Below are 23,612 nucleotides of genomic sequence, written 5' to 3' on the forward strand. Positions count from 1 at the left end.
TCGTCCACCAACAGAACTGACATCATCCACAGACACTCAGATGAAGAGAAACCTGTTGTCACAATGGCAAGTCACTTGAAATTACAGCCATCCAGAGCAGAATACAACATGAGAACCACAGGGTAAGAAGCAGGGCGTCGTGTCCAGTGTTTCTTCCTTTCAGTTGGTCATGACATTCAAGTAAGTCCCTTTCTAGCCCAGACATAAAGTATATTGTTCAAAAATCTACATCTACAAAAGTGCCATTAAAGATTCTGTCTAGATAGAAATGGTCACAAAAGCTCAGCTAACAAAGTACTTCTTTATCCTTTGTCTCAGATCTGTGGGAAAATTCTTCCCAAACAACTTGATTTTGTCCTCTGGCCTGTTTACCTCATGCACCCATTTACAGTTCAAGCCAAGCTGCTCCTGTAACAAAATCTCATCTGTACTATTAGCTTTATTACTTAATATTTGTTTCTTGTCTCAGATTTACGTCATCCTCAAATCGCCCTTTATAATATGTCATATAGCACAGTTAAAATAATCTTGAGATCTTACAGGCAATTGTTGCTTTATTCACTAAAAGGTCACTAGCCTTGTGGACAGCCATCTTCAATCGCATAGCTTGCAACTCAAGTCTTACACAGTCCTCATATATCCCTGGATGACGTGAATGGGTGCGTCTAATTCTGGTAAAGGCCTCTACACTGATGAGAGAACATGGCTGACTACATGCATTCTACATTCTTGAGACAAAAGAGACCGACTGAAGACAGAGGTGGTGGTGCATACCTATCATCTCTGCACTCAGGAGACTAAGAGGACTCAAGTTCAGGCCAGCCTGGGTTAAATAGGGAGACCCAATTTGACAAAACAAATCAAGCAAACAGACAACAAAGTCAAAAGGATCCACAGACACAAATTACTGTCAATCATGGTACATAGGCAAACACAAGTTGGCCTGTCGGACCCTACCAATATTTTAAATGTTTAGATAATAGTTATCTTAAACTATTCTGTTGGGGTATATTTTGTGAAGGTGTGTTTCTGTCCTTCCTAACTAGCCTAAGACACACTCTGATTGGCTTTAATAAAGATATAAAATAGCTGGCCAATAGCTGGGCAGGAAGTAGGCAGGACTTCGGGGCTGAGTGAGGGCCTCTGGGAGAAGAATCTGAGGCAAGATTTGCCAGAGTGACATTGTCAAGGATGGACATACTGAGTAAGTGAAAAACAAGTAGTGGCCACGTGGCAGACATGAATTAGAAATGACAGGTTTATTAAATTAGTTGAGCTAGCTGGGAGGTAGCTTTGCTGTGTGCCTAAACTTTTATAACGAAGTCTCCATGTGTGTCTTTATTCTGTGGCAAGCCCAACAATACTATTCAAGGAAACAGTGTAACTTAAGATTCCAATTAAACTCTGTAAATTATCAGTAAGTCAATTCTTTCTTTATTGCCTCTCAACCCCAAATCCATGTTCCTCACCCATACTCTGTGGTGTTGGGGCAGGCCACTGAGGAGAATCCGAGTCCAGTGACTTCCTCTGCCCCATGACATTCACAGCACTGCAGCCCTGGCCTGCCGACCTCTTCCTTTAATAGCACTGAACTTCACCATCATCCAGTGGTCTGAGCCTCAGCTTTGGGGAAAGAGGCCTTTCCAAGTTTGTACTTCACTGTTTTCTTTTCCTTGGCTTTAAGGGGTAGCTGCTCAGTACAACTCTTGTTCCTGTGTTCTTTAGCACTGCTCCCTCCTCCCAGCCTTTCAGCCAATCTCTAATAACTAGTTAATAGTTATTTCTGTTAAATATCCCAGATTAAGATCCTAGTGTAGTCTAGTGTCTTTCTCCTGACTAGACCATGAGTAACTAAGTGGACAGACTCTAGAAAATACCCCTGCACTGGGCAGCCTTGACATTTTTAGCTTGAATAGAGGACCCCAAATGTGGGGCAGGAAAGCAAAGCATGGTGGCACTCTTGCAAAGCTCTAATGCTAGCATGACTATAGCAATGCAACAGATAGCAGAAGCTCTACACAACCAGGAGAGTCTTACAGGGTGAGAGCAGCTTCACAGAATGCCTACGGGTACCAACCTGCACTCCCAGATAGATTATCAGCACAAAGAAAACTTGCCTGTCAATGGCTCACAGGTGAAGCAATGGGCCTGAGACACAGAACCTGAGATAACCTTCCTACTGGAGAGACTACTTGACTTATAGAACCTGAGGCATGAGCAAAGTACAGACAGTAGTGAACTACTCTCCCATTAGTGAATGAACTTGCTAAAGTCTCCCCACTGAACAAGAACAAGGGTGTATCAAGAATGATTACACCATTAGCTTTACTACAACCTTGCTTTCTCAGTGCACTTGCACACAGCATGTCATACACAGGGAAACAGAGAAACAGCCTATTAATTGATGCTTAAGATCTAGACAATTAACACAGGATTTCCTTTTATTTCTTATCTTTCTACTCAGAGAACAAGGAAAACCCAATGGCAGTTTTGGCTCACAGAAGGCTCTCTAGGGAAACCAGCATGGTGTAATTCCCTTATCTCTTCTTTATGAATACAAGGGCAAGTACATGTACATAAAAACAGAACCTGCCATTGGTATGCCCTGCCCCCTCATTTCTAAATTTCAGCCAGGTTATAATCAGCTTACTTCAATGTAAGAACCTCCTTTAACAGCCAATCCTTGAACAAGGGCTTTGCTTTGAAGAGAAACACTCTGAGTACTCAGATATTCACACACAAGCACAGATATTCAGATAGCCACTGAAAAATAACTGAGGCAATTGCCACCATGAAATCAGCACAAGGCATGACAAGAATCTAGAAAGTGTCACCAAGAAAGGTGATTGGGAGAGACCTTGTATGTCTGCATGTCAGCTGTGGCCTTGGGTAAGAGGAGTGGGGCAGCCAGGTGGTGGTGCTTTGTGCCTTTAATCCCAGCAGAGGCAGGCAGATCTCTGTGAGTCTGAAAGCTAGTCTGGTATACAAAGCTAGTTCCAGTATAGCTAGAGCTATTAGAAAAATCTATCAGCCACCAGGCTGGCTTCAAACCCAGAGAAATACACTTGCCTCTGCTTCCCAAGTGCTAGGATGAACGATGTGTGCCACTATGGCCAGCTGAAGCAGTTACTTTTTCCATGAACCCTCTGTAAATCTTAAGGCAAATTAGTCCTGAGACACCTGTGTTAGCACATGAACATGCAGCATATGGACATGATAACCACGCAGAGCACCCTCTGAACCTTTCCCAGGGACAGCACATTTCAGAAAGCCAAGGAACTGCCAGTGCAAGCATAACCCAAACAGGATACCCTGCTTGTAAAATAATAGACATCTAGAAATATATGACATTCCATAAGAGAGACAAACAGAACGCTGTCTCTGGAAAACAGAGATGACTATATTTGTACCCTCTGCTTTCTGGGAAAATCTTGGTTACTTTCTACACCTAAAAGTGAAGAATAATAGAATAAAGCAATTTTATTAAATACAAAAATCTCACGATGTAACTCAGGACAGTCTCAAACTCTCAATCTTCTTGCCGTAGTATCCTAAGTGCTAGGACTGCAGGTGTCCACCACCATGCCTAGCTAGAATTTCCTTTTTAAATGTTAAAAGGAACTAAATATAAGCAGGCTGATGTGAGCTGCAAAGGCTCCATGGCTAAGGTGAAGCTGAAATAGAAAAGCATACATGGAAAAACAGAGAGGCTTTCTGCCCACGAGTGAACGGGGAAAATGAGTTGGGGCGTAGAAAAGAATGACTGGTGACAGGAACTTGTGATGAGTCTTACTGAGGGGGCCCTCAACAACATGCAACCCACCTGTTTGCCACTGGGCATGAAACACTGGAGAAGGGCACACTTGAGGACCACATGGCTGAGGCAGTGACCAGGGTAGGCCTCAAGCAACTAACTTGCCACCAGGTCACTGGCTGGTTACCCTGGGAATGATGCCATTTTGGGACTCAGTGCTGGTCTCTGTTCTTGGCAGATCTGGCACTCGGCAGCATATGTAGCCAGGCCAGCCTTCTGAGTGGAAGTTGACATTACTGAGCCCATGCATAACCTCCATATCTGCCATCATGGTCACTCTGTTCAGGAGCTCACTGCCCAACGCTCCAAAGTTCCTCCCCAAAGAACATGGGCAGTTCTGTTACAATAATATCCCACTCCTGGTGCCAATCCTGCCTAGTTTGGGTTACTACTGGTAGGATGAAACTTGATTACCAAAAGCAGCTTGGGGAAGAAAAGGTTTTTTGACTCACATACCCTAAATTGCAGTCCACTGAGGGTGGCAGACACCATGGAGGCAGGAGCCATGGAGGATGCTGCTTCCTGGATTGCTCCTCACAGCTTGCTCAGCCTGCTTTCTTGAAAAGAACCACCCCCAAAATTCTGGCAGCCCATTAATATCTAATCAAGAAAATGCCTAGCTGGGCAGTGGTGGCTCATGCCTTTAATCCCAGCACTTGGGAGGCAGAGGCAGGTGGATTTCTGAGTTCGAGGTCAGCCTGGTCTACAGAGTGAGTTCCAGGGCAGCCAGGGGTACAGAGAAATCCTTTCCAGACAGAACACCAATAAAAAAAACCAAAAAAAAAAAAAAAATGCCTGACAGGCTTGCCTAAGAAGGCCAGATTGTACAGAGGCATTTTCATTGTCAACTGAAGCTCCTTCCTCTCAGATGACTTTAGCTTAGGTCAAGTTAGCATAAAACTAGCCAGGACAACCTGTGAGGACTTGGGCCAAGAATGTAAGCACTTGAATTCCAAAAGAACACAAAAAACCAGAAAGGGTAGTGAGAATTCAAAAATAAAAATGTAGCTAAAATAAGTATAAGAACTTCTTTCTTGATCACACCGTAAAAAGAATGTAAAGAGGTTATGACTGGGGCTTGTAGCTCAGCTAGACAGCTGCCTCTAGTGATATCTGGAGAGCTCCTTTCCCCTGCTGCTGCTCCTGTTGTTGACAAAATAAATCACACCAAGTGCTAGAATCCCCTAGTGCCCAAGGACAAGATAACCTAACTCAGGGCTACTTTTTCCCTCTTCACCTAATTGTTTTCATGATTCCAGTTATACATACATAAATATAGAATAGGTATTTACCAATAAGTCATAAAGACATTTCTCTTAAAAGTAACTGTTTGGCGTGGTGGTGGTGGTGGTGGTGGTGGTGGTGGTGGTGGTGGTAGCAGCAGCGCTTACCACCACCCAGAACTTGGAGGCAGAGGCAGGCAGATTTCTGAGATCAAGCCAAACCTGGTCTACAGATCAAGTTCTGGGGCAGTCAGGGCTATACAGAGAAACCCTGTTTTGGAAAAAGTTCAGCATTTATTAAGGACAAAAGCAAATCTGAATACAAAGAGATGGATGTGTATATATTCATGCATGTAGGTAGGTGTGTAGGTATGGTGTTTTCAGACAGGGTTTGAAACTCATGGGTTTCTCTGAAACACATGCTGTAGACCAGGCTGACCTCAAGCTCACAGATATCCACCTGCCTCTCCCTCCTGAATGCTGGGATTAAGGGTGTGTGTCACAGCCTGGCATATTTATTTTTTACATAAAGTATTAAATCTTGTCCCCTTCTGTTGCTTCCACCCCTTTCTCCACCTGTCCTTTCTGCTGGGGCAGACTCTTGGCTGCTCTGCTCTAGTGAAGACACTCATGTCCTGATGCATCCAAAAGAATCCGCTGCACTCAGAGCAGTTGGTAAGAACCCCCTCCCACTGCTGGAGTCCCAGAGTTGCTGCTGGGAGCCTGGCGGACTTGCCACCCATCAACCACCAAAACCCCTGCCCTCCTAAATACCACTCCCCTTCCTTCCTTTCTTTCTGCCCCTTCCACCTCTGCCTGTCCCTCTGCAGGAGTGTGGAGTGGCCTGAGAGCTCAGGTAGGAACACCCCTGCTGCTCAGAGGAATCCATCTAGAACCCTCAGGCAGGAGCCTTCTGGTTTCTGTCTCTGGCTGGGGACCATCCTCTGCCACACTGTGCCATATCCAGGTGGCACAGGGAGATAGCTAACCTCCTAGGACTATGGAGAGGCCTGAGGGTACAGAGTTGATCCTGGGCCACAGAGCTACACACACAAATACCACCACAAAAGAGCTGGTCTCCCAGGAGTGCCTACATACCTGTGTGCACAGAGAGAGTGGGAATCCCAGGAATACAGATACACAGGCTTGCAGGACAGATAAGCCACAGTCAGAGACAGCAAGACCAGCTAACACCAGAGATAACCACAGGGCAAAAGGTAAACGCAAGAACATTACCAACAGAAACCAAGGCAACATGGCAACATCTGAATCCAGTTCTCCTACAACAGCAAGTCCTGGATACCCTAACATACTGGAAAACCAAGATCTGGATTTAAAATCACATCTCATGATTGAGGACTTCAAGAAGGACATAAATAACTCCCTTAAAGAAATATAGAAGGACATGGGTCAACAGGTAGAACTTAAAGAAGAAACACAAAAATCCCTTAAAAAAATACGGAGAACATGGGTCAACAGGTAGAAGCCTTTAAAAAGGAAACACAAAAATCCCTTAAGAATTATCTAAAAATGTAAGTAGAAACAATTAAGAAATCACAAAGGGAGACAACTCTGGAGATAGAAAACCTTGGCAAGAAATCAGGAGTCATAGACGCAAGCATCAACAACAGAATACAAGAGATAGATGAAGAATCTCAGGCGCTGAAGATACCATAGAAAACACTGACTCAACAGTCAAAGAAAATGCAAAACACAAAAAGTTTGTAACCCAAAACATCCAGAAAATCCAGGACACAATGAGAAGACCAAACCTAAGGATTATAGGTATAGAAGAGAGCAAAGATTTACAACTTAAGGGACCAGTAAATATCTTCAGCAAAATTATAGAAGAAAACTTACCTAACCTAAAGAAAGAGATGCCCATAAACATACAAGAAGCCTACAGAACTCCAAAAAGATTGGACCAGAACAGAAATTCCTCCTGTCACATAATAATCAAAACACTAAATGTATTAAACAAAGAAAGAATATTAAACACAGTAAGGAAAAATGTCAAGTAACATATAAAGGCAGACCTATCAGAATTACACCAGAAACTATGAAAGCTAAAAGATCCTGGGCAGATATCATATAGACTCTAAGAGAACACAAATGCCAGCCCAGAGTACTATACCCAATAAAACTCTCAATTACCATAGACAGAGAAAACAAGATATTCCATGACAAAACCAAATTTGTACAGTATCTTTCCACAAACCCAGCTCTATAAAGGATAATGGGTGGAAAATACCAACACAAGGAGGAAAAAATACACCCTAGAAAAAGCAATAAAGTAATCTTCTTTCAACAAACCCAAAAGAAGATAGCCACACAAACATAATTCCACCTTTAACTACAAAAATAGCAGGAAGTAACAAGCACTTTTCCTTAATATCTCTTAACATCAATGGACTCAATTCACCAATAAAAAAGACATAGACTAACAGACTGGATAAGGAAACAGGACCGAACATTTTGTTGCATACAAGCCCACTTCAGTGACAAAGACAGTCACTACCTTATAATCAAAGATTGCAAAACAATTTTCCAAGCAAATGGTCCCAAGAAACAAGCTGGAGTGGCCATTCTTATATCGGATAAAATCGACTTTCAATGAAAAGTTGTCAAGAAAAAAATAAGGAAGGACACTTCATACTGGTCAAAGGAAAAATCTGCCAATATGAACTCTCAATTCTGAACATCTATGCTCCAAATGCAAGGGCACCCACATTCATAAAAGAAACTTTACTGAAGCTCAAAGCACACATTGTACCTCACACAATAATAGTAGGAGACTTCAACACCCCACTCTCATCAATGGACAGATAATGGAAACACAAACTAAACAGAGACACAGTTAAACTAACAGAAGTTATGAATCAAATAGATCTAACAGATATTTATAGAACATTTCACCTAAAGCAAAAGAATATACATTCTTCTCAGTACCTCATGGTACCTTCTCCAAAACTTGACCATATAATTGTTCACAAAACAGGCCTCAACAGATACAGGTATACTAAAATAATCCGACGCACCCTATCAGATCACTATGGTCTAAGGCTGGTCTTAAGTTCCAACAAAAACAATGGAAAACACACATATACATGGAAGCTGAACAATGCTCTACTCCATGATAACTTGTGGTCAAGGAAGAAATGAAGAAAGAAATTAAAGACTTTTTAGAATTTAATGAAAATGAAGACACATCATATCAAAACTCATGGGACACAATGAAGGCAGTGTTAAGAAGAAAACTCACAGCTCTAAGTACCTCCAAAAAGAAAATGGAGAGAGCTTACACTAGCAACTTGACAGCACAGCTGAAAGCTCTAAAACAAAAAGAAGCAAATACACCTAAGAGGAGTAGATGGCAGGAAATAATTAGACTCAGGGCTGAAATCAACCAAATAGAAACAAAAAGAACTGTACAAAGAATCAGCAAAACCAGGAGCTGGTTTTTGAGAAAATCAACAAGATAGATAAACCCTTAGCCAGGCTAACCAGAGGGCACAGAGGCACTACCCAAATTAGTAAAATCAGAAATGAAAAGAGAGACATAACAGAAACTATGGAAATTCAAGAAATCATCAGATCCTACTACAAAAGTGTATACTCAATAAAATTGGAAAATTTAGACGAAATGGACAATTTTCTAGACACATACCAGGTGCCAATGTTAAAACAGGATCAGATAAACCACCTAAATAGTCCCATAAGCCCAGAGAAAATAGAAGCAGTCATTAACAGTCTCCCAACCAAAAAGAGCCCAGGACCAGATGGGTTTAGTAGGGAATTCTATCAGAACTTCAAAGACGACCTAATACTGATACTTTTCAAATTATTCCACAAAATAGAAACACAAGGAACACTGCCCAATTCATTCTATGAAGCCATAATAACACTTATACCTAAACCAAACAAAGACCAAACAAGGAAAGAGAAGTTCACACCAATTTCCCTTATGAACATTGATACAAAAATACTCAATAAAATTCTTGCCAACCAAATTCAAGAACACATCAAAACGATCATTCACCACGATCAAATAGGATTCATCCAAGGGATGGTTCAATATATGGAAATCCATCAATGTAATCCACTGTAAACAAACTCAAAGAAAAAAAAACACATGACCATTTCATAGATGCTGAAAAAGCATTTGACAAAATTCAGCATCCCTTCACGTTAAAAGTCTTGGAGAGATCAGGAATTCAAGGCCCATACCTAAACACAGTAAAAGCAATATACAGCAAACCAGTAGCCAACATCAAACTAAATGGAGAAAAACTTGAAGCAATCCACTAAAATCGGGGACCAGACAAAGCTGCCATTCTCTCCCTATCTATTCAATATAGTATTTGAAGTTCTAGCTAGAGCAATTAGACAACAAAAGGAGGTCAAAGGTTGTCTTAGTCAGGGTTTCTATTCCTGCACAAACATCATGACCAAGAAGCAAGTTGGGGAGGAAAGGGTTTATTGAGCTTACACTTCCACAATGAAGTTCATCACTAAAGGAAGTCAGGACTAGAACTCAAGCAGGTCAGGAAGCAGGAGCTGATGCAGAGGCCATGGAGGGATGTTTCTTACTGGCTTGCTCCCCCTGGCTTGCTCAGCTTGCTCTCTTATAGAACCCAAGAGCACCAGCCCACAAGGGGCCCTTCCCACTTGATCACTAATTGAGAAAATGCCCCACAGCTGGATCTCATGGAGGCACTTCCCCAACTAAAGCTCCTTTCTCTGTGATAATTCCAGCCTGTGTCAAGTTGACACACAAAACTAGCCAGTACAAAGATATATAAATTGGAAAGGAAGAAGTCAAAATATCACTATTTGCAGATGATATGATCGTATACTTAATTATGGAGACAAAGTGTGGGGCAGAGACTGAAGGAGAGGCCACCCAGAGACTGTTCTACCTGGAGATTCATCCTATAACAGTCACCAAACCCCGACACTATTGAAGATGCCAAGATGTGCTTGCCTAAAGGAGCCTGTTACAGCTGTCTCCTGAAGGACCCTGCCAGAGCCTTACAGATACAGAGGCAGATGCTAGCAGCCAACCATTGGACTGAGTGAGGGGTCCCCAATGGAGCAGTTGGAGGGAGGAGTTGGAGGGAGGACTGGAGGAGCTGAAGGGGTTTGCAGCCCCATAGGAAGAATGACGATGTTGGCCAACCAGGTGCTCCTAGGCTCCTAGGGACTAAGCCACCATCCAAGAGGTACACATGGTTACAGACGCAATTGTGATCTAGGAATGCCTTGTCCAGCATTGGTGGGAGGAATGGTCCTTGGTCCTATGAAGGCTTGATAGATGCCCCAGCATGGGGAAAATGAGGCAGGGTAGGTGGGAGTAGGTTGGATGGAGGGGCATCTTCTTAGAGGCAGGGGGAAGGAGAATGGTTTGGGGATTTTCTGGGAGGGTGGGAAAGTGGGAATATATTCTACATTTACATTTCAATTACATTACATTGAAATGTAAATGTAGAATATATTCAATAAAAAAATGAAAAAGAAAGAATTAAATCTTGATTGAAAATTTGATATTGCAGGACACAGCATCTTCAGTGCTTCTCAGGACTGAATGATATCTGAATTTCACAGTCATCGATGCTGAGAATGATAATTTGCATCGATATATAACACAAAATGGAAATATGTTTACAGCCATTTCAGAAAGTGAAATTCTACAAAGCTCACTTAATATTTTAACTGAAACTCAAGTCATCAACACAAACATTCTTATAAGATGTAATCCAAAGACATACTAATTTGATACCCACTGAAAAATAATGATAGGAAAGTATTTAAAACCATTGTTTTCTATAAGTCATTCTATTTCTATAGATACAGAAAATTTTGCATATATAATAATAGCACTGCAATTTATGCCATACAGCGGCCTTGAGTCTGAGTTGAGGCTTCTCAGGCAGGGTTTCCTGGCCTTGCATGGTGTGAGGTATACATGACGCTTGAGAAGCACACACGTGTTCAGAACCAATGCAGCACTGATGTCCTGCAGGACACCATGGGTGAGCTTGCATTCACTATGCACATTCAGGTTGAATTATTTTTTGGTCACTGTGCTTCAAGAAATCTTTAAATGTTGCCAAATCTTTCACAATCTGTGCATTCAGTTATATGGCTCCCATATGGGGTTGTTACACACAACTAAAGAAGCTGGGAATCTATCCAACAGATTTCACTTCTATACCCTCTGCTAAGATCCTGAATCCCTGTGGCATTCTCAGTGTTTAAACCATGTTTAAAGGATCTTCAGGGGTACCAGGATAAGCAAGGCAACACTTCCTCATTCTCCATTTTATAGCCTAACTTTATCAGGTGTCATTACTTTCTAACCAAGCACAGAGTGGCCTTGGGTGTGTGCTGGTGTCAGGCGGGGAGGCTGGGCAAGGGAGAGTTCCAATACCACAACTGAAGAGCTAAAACTAAGAATGCCAGCGCCTCTGCCATGCACCACCCAGCCACATTCCTAGCGTTAGGATTAAAAAAAGAATCAATTTTCCATGACAAAATCATAGGTTTCAAGATCTAGGGCAGAGTCATGTAACAGCAATGTATCCTAGAATCTTCTAAGAGCTTTTGCAAAACACCAACATTATCCCCCAAACTGAAGATGTTAAATTACTAGCTTTTTCTTCTGAGGTCAGACCAAAATGAATTCTAAGGCCTTTTATTTGCCATATTTAGGATGCTCACGTGGGAGAAATGGCAAACATCTGTCTACAATACTTTCTGGAATTCTGACTATTTTTTTCTGGTCAGAATGAAAGCATTAATTTTTTTACTGGAACACAAAATTTGTATTCTAGCACGGAATGTTGTGACTGAGAATTTGTCTTTGTCACACAGTTAAACTAATGCTTATGCAATTGATCTTCTGTTTGTTTTGATAGGGGTCTCCTTTGTACACACTGGCCTTGAACTTGATGTGCAGCGGAAGATGACCTTGAACCTCTGGTCATCCTGAATGCTGGGATGATGGGTAGTGATTACAGGTTTTTACATGTTTAGTACCACATTCTATTTATGCAGTGCTAGAGATCAAACCCAAGGCTCTGGGCGTGACAGGCAAGCATGTTAGCAATGCAGCTACATTCTCAGCCTGGTTCTGTACTTTTTTTTTTCTTCTCCTCCCTCTTTTTTAAAGACAGGGCCTCCCTATGTAGCCTTGGCTAGCTTGCCTCTGCCTGAGTGATGAGAATTACACCTGGACATTTTTATTCCCTAATCTGAGAAAATGAAAGCCTGTCCTAAAGGTTTTGTATACTGAAAAAAAATATGGAGTTGTGTTAACAAAATACCTGAATCCTCAAACTTGATCCCCATTTCTCAGTGAAAGTAGAGGACATCCATTCCATCTACATCCTAGATCTACATCCCAGACCTCTCCTTCTTTCCTCCTCCCTCCCTCCCTCCCTTCCTGACAGTCTTTCTTTTTTAGACATTTCATACGCTACTATTTATTTTCTGTGAGTGAGTGTCTGCATACCACGTTCGTGCCTGATGCATGCAAAGGACAAAGGACAGTTCTGACTCTGGGACTGGAGCTACAGACGGTTGTGAGCTGCCATGCAGGTGGAAATAAAACCTTTATTACTGAGTGAGTGCTCTTTAATACTGAGCCATTTTACAGAGACTTCCCAGGTCTTTTTATGTTCCCCTGGTCTGTCTGGAACTCGAATTTGCCTGCCTCTGCCTTCCCAGCTGGGAACAAAGGCTTTTGCCACCAAGCCCAGCTCAGGACCATTTTTTGTTTTGTTGTTGTTTTTTGTTTTTGTTGTTATTTTTGGCTTTTTGGGGGCAGGGTTTCTCTATGTAGCTCTGGCTGTCCTAGAACTCCCTTTGTAGACAGGCTGGCCTCAAACTCAGAGATCCACCTGTTTCTGCTTCCTGAGTGCTAGAATTCTGTCACTCACCTTGGCTTTTGTTTTTTGATACAGAATTTCACTCTGAAGCCTTGGTCAACCTGGTACTAACTTCAAATTTATGGCAATCCCCCTGCCTCAGCCCCTAAAGTACTGAGATTTTATCACTATATCTATATTTGTTTGCTTGTCTGCAAGGTTTCTAACGTGGTGCTGAATCAAATTTAGGGCACAATATATAGTAGCAAGTGCTCTACTGTTGAACCATATCCTCAGCCCCAATGATTCTTAGGATCACTAAATGCTACTTTTGCTGCAATACTAACTTTCAGGTAATAGAAAAGTTATCCCTTCATATTAGCTCCTGAGTTTTAAAATAGCAAATTATGAACCAATGAAAACATACCTGCCCTAGACATCCTGCCCCCTAGTTTGGAGTCCCTAATCTCTTCCTTTACTATGAGTGATAGAGTTGAACACTGTCTACCTGTCAGTGCCAGAGCTGAAAGCATTACTACAGCATTAGCATTTGTACAGCTTAGCATACAGGACAAAGCAAGTTGATACATAACTTTCTTCTATGAGGTTCTAAAATAAAGTTATTGCTCTAAGTTAAGATTCTCTAGAGATGAATCCAGATTTCAAGGCTGATAACGAACCATACAACTCATTTGATGAACCATAACAAACCAAGACATTCCTTGATCAGAAAACCAGCTGGAGTGGAAACTCCTGGTTTGTCTGGAAAGTCTCTTATATCAAATGATGGTTTGCGAGGGCACACAGGTGAAAGGAAGTCTTGCTAAAGAATACACAAAAAAGAATGTTTTCATGAAGCAGACGCAGGCAAGAGGATGTTTTGATATAGTAGACATGTCAAGGGATGTGTGATGAAGGAGGGTAACTATGGCCCCACAGACGGTGGGAGCTGGAGCCCTTGTTTTTTTGCTCCACCTCACTATTCTTTGCTAACAACAAGCATGTACTGGTTGGTCTTACATAGCATGGCTGAGCTCCACTTGTGGTGATCCTACCATTGAAAGAAATTCTCCAAAAAACAGCTTGAGAGGTTCCTGTGGCAGCTTGCCACATGCACAGCTGCAGGCGGGCTGGAGAGCCTTGCAGTTTCTTCAGGATTGGACTAGCTGCTGGCTCCTGTGTGGTGTCTGTCTGCTGAGAGGCCTAGACTGGAGCTGCTAAGTCAATATTTGGTGTTTGTTACAGGACTGAACTGCTGGCAAAGAAGACTGAGCTCAAAGAACTACTGCTAAACAGGTCCTCTTCCCTCATATCCTAATAACTTTTCTATCCCACTACCTCTGGTAGGTGATGGGTAAGAGGAGCTGTTCATTAAAGTAGGCTGCATAAAACGTATGCCTACAACTAGACTAGCCTTTGGAATATAACGAAGTATCACATCTTTTAAGAGCCAAAAGTCTATTAAAATAAGGATAATAACTGATGCCTACATCCACACACAGGGTGGAATCTGCAGTAAACATTCCCTCCTTTTCTCCTGCACCACTACAGTAAGTGCCTTCGTCAAACAGAAGCATTTCAACCGAGTCACAGTCACTGTGAGGAGCCATAAGCTTACTTACTATCTTATAAAATCCTGGTAACTAAGTTTATTTCTGCAAATTATATCTATGCACAGGAGGATCAAAAGCCAACTCTACTGGACTGGACTGTTGGTGTATCCATGAAGTATTTGCGAATGGATCCAGCTGCTGCTGACCTGTGAACTGAACTGCCAATTTCCAGAAGACACAGATGGGATTTGCTCCAAAGAACCTTTCTAAACAGGTCCACTTCCCCTGTATCCTTTCTTTCCCACTATCCCTGGTGGGTAGTGGGCTACAAGGAAGTTTAAAGTGTTTAACATTAAAAATATGTTTTTAAAAAATTAAAGTTACAGCCTAGTTTTAAAGTAAATTTAAGGCTGGATATGGTGGCATACACCTTTAATCCCAGCACTCAGAGGCAGAGGCAGGGAGATCTCTGAGTTTGTGGCCAGCTTGGTCTACATAGCTACTTATAGGATAGCCAGGGCTACAGAGAGAAACTCTGTCTCAAAAATACAATTAAATAAATTTTAAAAATTTAAAATAAATAAAATAAACTTAAGGCTCAAAACTAAAACTCTTTAGAATGGAGGCTTACTTCAGTGTTTACAACTATATATCTCATTCAATTAATTAACTGAGACAATGAGAGTCTTCCAGATCAGAAAACAGCCACTGACTGACCTTGGACAAACAAATACCACATACATAAATGTCAGGAATGAATATATGTGCTATAAATAATATGTATAGTTTTTATATATTATATATATACTTTTTTTGTTTTTGTTTTTGTTTTTGTTTTGAGACAGGGTTTCTCTGTATAGCTCTGGCTGTTCTGGAACTCACTCTGTCGACCAGGCTGGCCTCGAACTCAGAAATCCACCTGCCTCTGCCTCCCAGAGTGCTGGGATTACAGGTGTGTGCCACCACCACCCGGCAAGTAAAATCTTAAATAACGAGGAAGGGGATATTTTGATGGAGGTTCAGGGGAAGCCATCCAAAGGAAGTGACATTTTAGCAGAGTCCTGAAAGACTGGTAAGATTTAGCTACATAAAGAGTGTTGGAAGAAACACGGATGTGTGAGCTTATTAGCTTATTAGCTGATTGCTGTGACAAAACAACATGACCAAAAGCAACTTGGGGAGGAAAGGGTCTATTTCACCTTACAGCTTATAGTCAGTCCATCCCCCAGAAGCCAGGGCAAGAATTCAGGGCAGGAACTGAAGCAGAGGCAATGGAGGAACATTGATTCCTAGCCTGGGCCTCATGGTTTGCTCAGCCTATGTGAACAACTCAGGCCCTTCTACTCAGGGGTGGCACTGTCTGCAATGGCATGGGTCCACCCACATCAGTCATTAATCAAGAAAATGTACCACAGGCTTGCTCATAGCCCAACCTTGTGGTGGCATTCTCTCATCTGAGATTCCCTCTTCTCAGATGACTCAGATTGGCTTGTGTCAAGTTGGCAAAAACTGGCCAGTGCAGTAAGGCATGAAAGGCTGGGGATTCCTGGATGCTGGTGTCTGTGTTTAGAGGGTAGTTAGTGAGAGGTTATGATGCATTTCCCAAGAGGAGTTGGGCAATGGTGGCACATGCCTTTAATCTCAGCACTCGGGAGACAGAAGCAGGCAGATCTCTGTCAGTTCCAGGCTATGGTTACACAGAGAAACCCTGTCTCAAAAAACTAAAAAATAACAAACAAATATAACCATTAACAAAACAAAACCCCAAATCCCAAAAGGAGGGCACTCTGAGATCACACAGCTTCACAGGCTATGTTAGGAAATCCATATTATATTCCGTGTGCCAGAAGACAAGAAGACGTCATTGAAAGGCTGTGACCAGAGGAATGGTGTGATGGCAAAAGACTGAGAAGTGAACAGGCAGGAAACATGACTTGAAGCTACAACCTTTAGCTCTTGGAGACAGGTTGGTTATAAGGGCAATGATGAAGGGCCAGCTAAAACTAGCATGGGTCTTCCTGACATGTAACTGTATGCAGAAACTCTGACCAGCCAAGCATGGCTGGATTCTAAATAGCAATTGTGCATGAGGGGAATAAAAAAACTAAATCAGTTACCCAGTCTAGTATTAGCCAAATACCAAACTATGCCGAGGCATTATAAGAAAGATCCAGAGCAAGTATCCCCTCATGAGCTTTGTGGTAAAACTCCTCCAGAAGATAGATCCAGCCATATAAGTAAAACATAAATACTGATTTAATATTTTAAAGCCATGCAATGTAATTCATAATATCAACAGAATAAAAGAAAAGCAAATGACCAGGCTGCAGGGATGCATGACTTTTGTCCTGTACTCAGGAGGCAGGTAGGCCTCTGAGATCAAGGCCAACCTGGCCTATGAGCTCTAGGCCAGCCACAGCTATAGAGTGAAACTCTGTCTTAAAATGGAAAGTAATAACGAAAAACAAGTGATCATTTCAGTTAATGCAAAAATTTGGCAAGTTTAACATGGTTTTAAAGAGGAGAGAACTCTCACTTAACTAGGAAGGATGGAAAACCAACAGCAAACAATATACTTAACTATGAAATTGTGTTTTGCCTTAAGATTAAAAGATAACAGTATCTTCTCTCAACAGCATTGGAAGTTAAAACCAATGTAATATTACAGCAAAAGGCACAGTGATTAAAAAAGAAAAAAACTGATTTTTTTCACAGATAATCTGATCATGTTGGTTAAAATATTAAGAATACAAAAAGCCAACAAGAATAAGAAAGTGTCTCAAGGAGTTGTGTTGATTTGTAGAACCCTGTCTTATAACAGAGGATTCATTCAATGCTCTACCTGAGGGGCAGAAATCATATTATGAGTCTTGGAGGCACTTGGTAAACTTTGCTGTGATGTGTCTTTCAGTGTTTTGGTATTCACAGATTCCACTGGGTTCTCTGAGAATTTTAAGTGTAGGTGTTCTAGGGCTGCACAGACACCTTGGCTATATTTAATTTGGGGGGGCCTTCCAAATGGAATGGGTGCTTTTCCTGTAATGGAACTTTTCATGGCTCTTGCTGAGCCTAACTCAGGGTTCTGGGGTTGTAAATAATCAACAGTCACCAAAGTTTCCCTGAGCAGGTGGCCTCTGAGTTCACGGTCTCAAGCCCAAGAAGTGTATGGAAATTTGGACAAGAACACTAAATGTCCACTTACTAAAAAGTAAGGAAGAGTGGGAGTGGCTACAATGGAGGATAATGTTTTCTTTTAATTCTCACTCTAGCTCAGGCTGGTCTCCAACTTGTGGTATGTCAACTTCAGCCCCCTGAGTGCTTGGCATATGTGCACACTACCATGTCTACTGTTGCATTAAATAATGATTTAATGTTATACTTGAGTTTGAGGTCAGCCTGGACTGTACATGCAATGAGTTCTATGCCAACCTGGACTACAGAATAAAACTATGACTCAAAACCAAAAATCAAAACCAGACAGACAGAGCATGACAGGGGTCAGACTAGTTCTTCTAGAAACCTGCATAACATCTCTAGATGAAACTAGGATGGTTTAAAATCACACAAGTAAGCTTTCGTCCTTCCCCAGGGCCCCCTCTTCTGGGGTTTTACAGCACACTGGCTTTGGGTTTGCTGTTGTCCCAGCTCCTCCCACTGTGGAGGCCTGAGTCAGCCTGTCCTGCTTGTGCTAACTCAGGCCACTGTCAGGGCTCCCTCACTGGCTCCCTCTGTCCTTGCACACTGCCTCAGGAGTAATTTCCTACATGCCACACCCACTGGGATGGTTGGAAAGGAAAGTTCAAAGAAGAATGCGGAGAAATCAGCATGCTTGAACACTGGTGATGGCAACAAAGAGTAGTACCCTGGCTTTTGAAAGCAAATTGGTGAGTCCTCACATGACTAAAACTTGGGGAGTTACCAAATGATGCTATAATTTGGCTTCCTTGCCCACTGCCAAAATCTTTTACATGCATATTCATAAGCAACATTATTTAGAGCCAAATGGTAGTATATATTTACAAATAGAATATTTTAGTTACAAATTATTCTTAGCTATATAGTGTTCAAGGCCAGTCTGGGGAACAAGATCCTGCTTCTAAACACAAACCTTATTGTTAACCTGAAGAAGTTCTGTACTAACAATGCAAACTCTCCCAATGTTAGCACTCACTGTGCACCTTCTCACAATTCCAGGCCTTTTGACACTATACTCTCCAGTGCACACTGCCTTCCAATGTCACTGTACACTGTGTCCAGGTGTCAGACCCTTACTGGGTAATACCTTCCAATGCCAAGTTCACTGCACACGGCCCAGGGTGTCAAGCCACTCCACAGATCTGTCTGAGATCATTGTTGTACACTAATTCCCAATGTAAGGCTTTATCTTTCCTTTCGGCGTGAGGCCCTCTCTGTACAGTACATACAGTTGCCTCTGACTGTGTAACAATGTCCACATGCTTTCTTCCTAGTGCTTATTCAATACTTGTGCCAGCTCCCTGAGCAGAAGGACTGATGCTCTGCTCAGACAGATATGCTGATACACCTTGAGGCCACACGGCATCTTTTAAGGAGACAGCAGAAGCCCAGACACCTAGCTGGTAGAATGTAGAAGGCAGGGGTCAAAGCAGATTGATCACAGATTGTATCCTTCAGCCAACCTTTTAAAACATGGAGCCAAACACTTTTAATCCCAGCACTTGGGAAGCAGAGGGCAGGTAATCTCTTTGAATCCGAGGCCAGCCTGATCTACAGAGCTAGTTCCAGGATAGCCAGGGCTTCCTGAGACAAAGAAACCTGTCTTGAAAGTCCAAAAGACCAAAATATAAACAAACAAACAATAGAAACAGTGAGTCCTATCAGAATTTTAGCTGAAAGTTAACTTGGATTTACTATTTCCAAGGACTCTGCTGGATAGTTATCAAAGCAACTTTTGGTTACTTGAATACACAACATAATCTCTTATAGGAATCTGGTACAGAATTATTTCACTTTAGAAGAAAATATACCTTAAAAACCATGCTTCTCACCTCAACGTCAAACAGTTCTACAGTACCGTCCAGCAGCTTGACTCTGAGGCGCATGTGCTTCTCCTGCATCCTGGGTGAGAGGCTCTGCTCTGGTTCCAGGGTACTCACTCCAATGGAGCTCTGGCCGCCCAAGCGTGTCCCTGAAGTTGGTAAAGCTCTGTATGTTCCTTCTATCTCTCCCATTCTTCATTAGTTGAAAGTTAAGGAAGCACTAAAACAAAAACACACTAAATAACTATATTATAATAACTATAACAATTTTAGATGATTAAAAAAATCAGTGGGTTCATAGGAACCCACAATATCATTTTCTCTTATCATCAGAGCAAAAGTTTTTTTCTCTTATACATACAGTTATAGCACAAAATGAATAAAACCCCTAATTATATTTCCAAGGTGCTCTGAGCTAGACACAGAGATTAACAGAGTGACATCATTACCATTCACCTGGGAGGAAGGGAAAACCTATGGCTACCTCTTGTCCTAGCGCTGCTCAATACCCAGCATGTCTCCCTTCTTCAGCCCAGTCATGTGTGCTACCCATTTGGTCCAAGTGTTAGACAGTGTCCTTTCTAGTGAAATTAATAGGAGAGCATCAACAAGTGTCTGGCATCTTCACAGTAATCTGAAGCATCAATGGACCTGTCTTTGACCCTGGCTCAGTGTGCAAGAGTGCTAAAGTGCGTGAAAACAGACAGACCTGTCTTTGCCAGCTTTGTGCTCCTTGCATTTTTCTAGGGTAGGTCAGTTTCCATGGGTCATTAGGGAGGAAATCTGTACATGGCACCAAAAGACAGCCCAGAGAAGGACCTGGTGAATGCAGGCCCTGCCCCAGACTATTCTCATAGCATACCCCACCTCAAAAGCACTATTATCTCTATCTAGATCATTTAACAGATGACTCAAAGGCCAAGGGTCAGGGTTGTTTTCAGTTCTCCTTACTGCACTAAAGGAAAAGTCTGGCTTAAAGCTGTTAAGTATAATAGGTAATTTCTTCACTGGTTTTTGTTTTAGGTTTTTTTTTTGTTTGTTTGTTTTGTTTTTTTTTGTTTTTTGTTTTTTGTTTTTTTCGAGACAGGGTTTCTTCTGTGTAGCCTTGGCTGTCCTGGAACTCACTCTGTAGACCAGACTGGCCTCAAACTCAGAAATCCACCTGCCCCTGCCTCCCAGAGTGCTGTGATTACAGGCGTGAGCCACCGCTGCCCAGCAACCTTACTGTTTTAAACAAAGACCAAGCTAAGTATCAACTAGAATCTCATAAGACTGTTTTTTCCTGTACTAAGGGATTTACTACTATGGAAATTTTCCTTCTTTAGAATGGTATTTATGTTCGAAAATGAAAGAAAATTTTAGAAATTAAGGTAGGGATGTGCCTCAGTTATTACAGTGCATGCCTAGCATGAACAAAGTCCTGAGACCTATCATTTAACCCAGGTGGTAGCACACACCTAATTCTAGGACTCAAGAGGAGGGCAGGAGGATGGCTCTAAGTTCAAGATCATCTGTGGCTACATAGAGAGTTCCAGACCAGTTTGGTCTATATGGAACTGTCTCTAAAGCAACAACAACAAACACCAACAAAAACAAAATTCAAAAAGCTGGGCAAGAGAGCTCAGGAGACAGAGATGTTGTGAGTTTGAGGTCACATAGTGAGAACTTGCTTTAAAATAGAAACAAAATAAAACAAGAAAAAGCATTTAACAGTAAAACACCATATAACAAAAGATACAGGGCAAAGTGGTAGAAGTGAGACACAGACACCAGATGTGTAACCAATAAAGAATGTAATCTGCAAAACTTACTGATGTCTCACAAATCACTTTGCAAATATCTTCTGCTAACTGTAGTAACTTTTATAGAATTTATCTCACTTGGGCTGGGGCTGTTGCTCAGTGGCAGAACAAGGACTCAGCACAGGACCAGGGTCTGAATAAAGTCCTCAGCACTAAGAAGACACCCGTTCCCTCCTACGCCAACCATTAGAGGGCCATTCCTGTCTTCATGCATACCTTTGTATCAAGCAAACCAAACAAAGGATCTTGCAGACTTTGAATTACATTTGATAAGTTTCTTCATGACTCACAACCAACTCCTCCTTAAATCCACACCCACAAGGGTCTTGGTTGAGAAGTGCTCTGGGCACTCAGTTTATTAAGGAGGCTAGAATCTTTTAGCAAAGCACAATACAAGGGCCTGTCACAAGGCTCAGCAAGTGAAGGCACTTTGCCCAGCCAGACTGACCAGAGCTCCATCCCAAGACTCGCAGGTGGAAGGACAGCACGGACATAGAAAGCTGTTCTCTGACCTCCACAAGTGCACCACAGGACATGTGCATCCACACAGACGCATAGAAATAAGATATGTAAAAACAAAATATAATGTTTGAAGGAGCAAAATGATGAAGTGGTACATAATGGTACCAAGTTAATTTCCCGTCAAAATTCCTGTATAAAGCCAGTTCAAACCAATGAATAAACTAGCTATTTACATGTGAAAGTCAGTTAGCTGTGACCTACCATTCTTTGGAAGCTCTCCTGTCTGGCTGCTCCTTGAGGGCAGGCCTAGATCTCACTGTGTCTGCAGCTAAGTAGTCACTTAGTATCGGTGGCATTAAAGCATCTGCACTGTCTCATCAAGCAGTGTACTGTATACATCAAAGTGTGTAAGACTAAAGACTGAGACGTAAGAGAGTTAGTTCCTACACCATTAACATTCACAGGACTCTACGAAGCTCTGCCTTGGGGCCTACTTGAAGGACATGGGTCAGTCAGGCAGTGTCTCTCTGCCTCTGTTGAGGTCAGCAGCTTCACTCCATCGCATGCTCCCTGCCATGATGTTCTGTTTCACCACAAGGGATCCAGGAGCAACGGGGAACTAATATGGCCTAAACCTAAAAGTGATACAAAATAAAGGCTTCTCTCTTGCCTGCAGCTGTTTTCTCAGGAAGCCTGTGCTAGTGATGGGAAAATGGACTCATTGAGATTAGTTCTTCTGAAACAAGGTGTGTGCTTTACTCTGGTCACCACAACCAACCTCCCCTCAAATAAGGCTACAACTGTGAAAATACATAAAGTCAAAATACATGCTACAGGCTATTTATTTAATTTGTTTTTCTATGCAGTCTCCACGTATTTTTCTATGTATGTATTTACAGACCGGGCTCTGTTCCAGCCCTGGCTCACGGTTCAGGCCATCACACTGGCCCAGCCTCTAAATGTGCTTAGAAGGAGAGTCTTCAGGTTTCCTGTTGTATTTTTTACAAAATAGCTGCATCTAACCATGCAGTTCTAAGAAAATGAACAAAGACAACCATGGGGCCTAGAAGTATACACTAAGATAGAAAAAATGTAAGAAGAAAATGCAAAGGAAGTTACTACTAGCTCGCTCAGATGAGAGCCCCTCACTGAAACAGAGCACAGAGAAAGCACTCCTAGGGCAGACACTATTCACTTTATACAACATTAAACCACACAGTGTGTCATGCGCAGTATCTAGGAGGCTGAGGCAGGTGATCTCAAGGCCAGTCAAGGCTACACGTGAGACTGCCTCTTAACAAGTGCTCTTAACCATCCTGGGCCACGCAGTGAGACTCTGTCTCTTCACAAGTGCTCTCAATCACTAAGCTACCTATCACATGTGTGCACCACCACACCATGTGGCTTATGTTGTATAAAGTGAATACTGTCTGCCCTCTGGCCCAGTGCCTATCTTATATTTTTTATGTGTGTTTTGCCTGCATGTAAATCTTAGTACCATGTACATTCAGTGCTTGAGGAGGTCATAAAAGGGCATCAGATCTCCTGGAACTTGAATGATGGATAGTTGTGAGCCACCATCTGGGATTTGGGAACGAAATGGGGGCATTTTCAAAAAATGTATCTGTCTGTCTGTCTGTCTGTCTGCCTGTGTGAGCTCATGCGCGTGCGCACCACATTATCTACAGGAGTCTGGAAGTCAAAAGAAAGCACTGGATCCTGTGGTACTGCAGTTACAGATAGTTGTGACCCACCCTTGGGTGCTGGGAGCCAAACCTGGGTCTTTGCTCAAGAGCAGCAAGCTTGCCTTCCTCCGTCCTTTCCTTTCTTTTTAAATATATATATTTTGCAGATGAGTGTTTTCCTTGCATG

General features: G+C 42.2%; 1 protein-coding gene across 1 annotated transcript in view; it reads right to left on the bottom strand.

Annotated features, from left to right (window-relative positions):
* Farp2 (FERM, ARH/RhoGEF and pleckstrin domain protein 2) overlaps positions 1 to 23,612 on the bottom strand; it is a 107,336-nt gene that overhangs the window by 72,051 nt on the left and 11,673 nt on the right. Inside the window, exon 2 of the mRNA XM_052193764.1 lies at positions 19,486 to 19,696. Within this exon, the coding sequence (XP_052049724.1) occupies positions 19,486 to 19,668 (183 nt within the window). The 5' untranslated portion in view covers positions 19,669 to 19,696. The remainder of the gene's footprint in view (positions 1 to 19,485; positions 19,697 to 23,612) is intronic.

Source organism: Apodemus sylvaticus, chromosome 9, assembly GCF_947179515.1.
Source record: "Apodemus sylvaticus chromosome 9, mApoSyl1.1, whole genome shotgun sequence".
NCBI lineage: Eukaryota > Metazoa > Chordata > Mammalia > Rodentia > Muridae > Apodemus > Apodemus sylvaticus.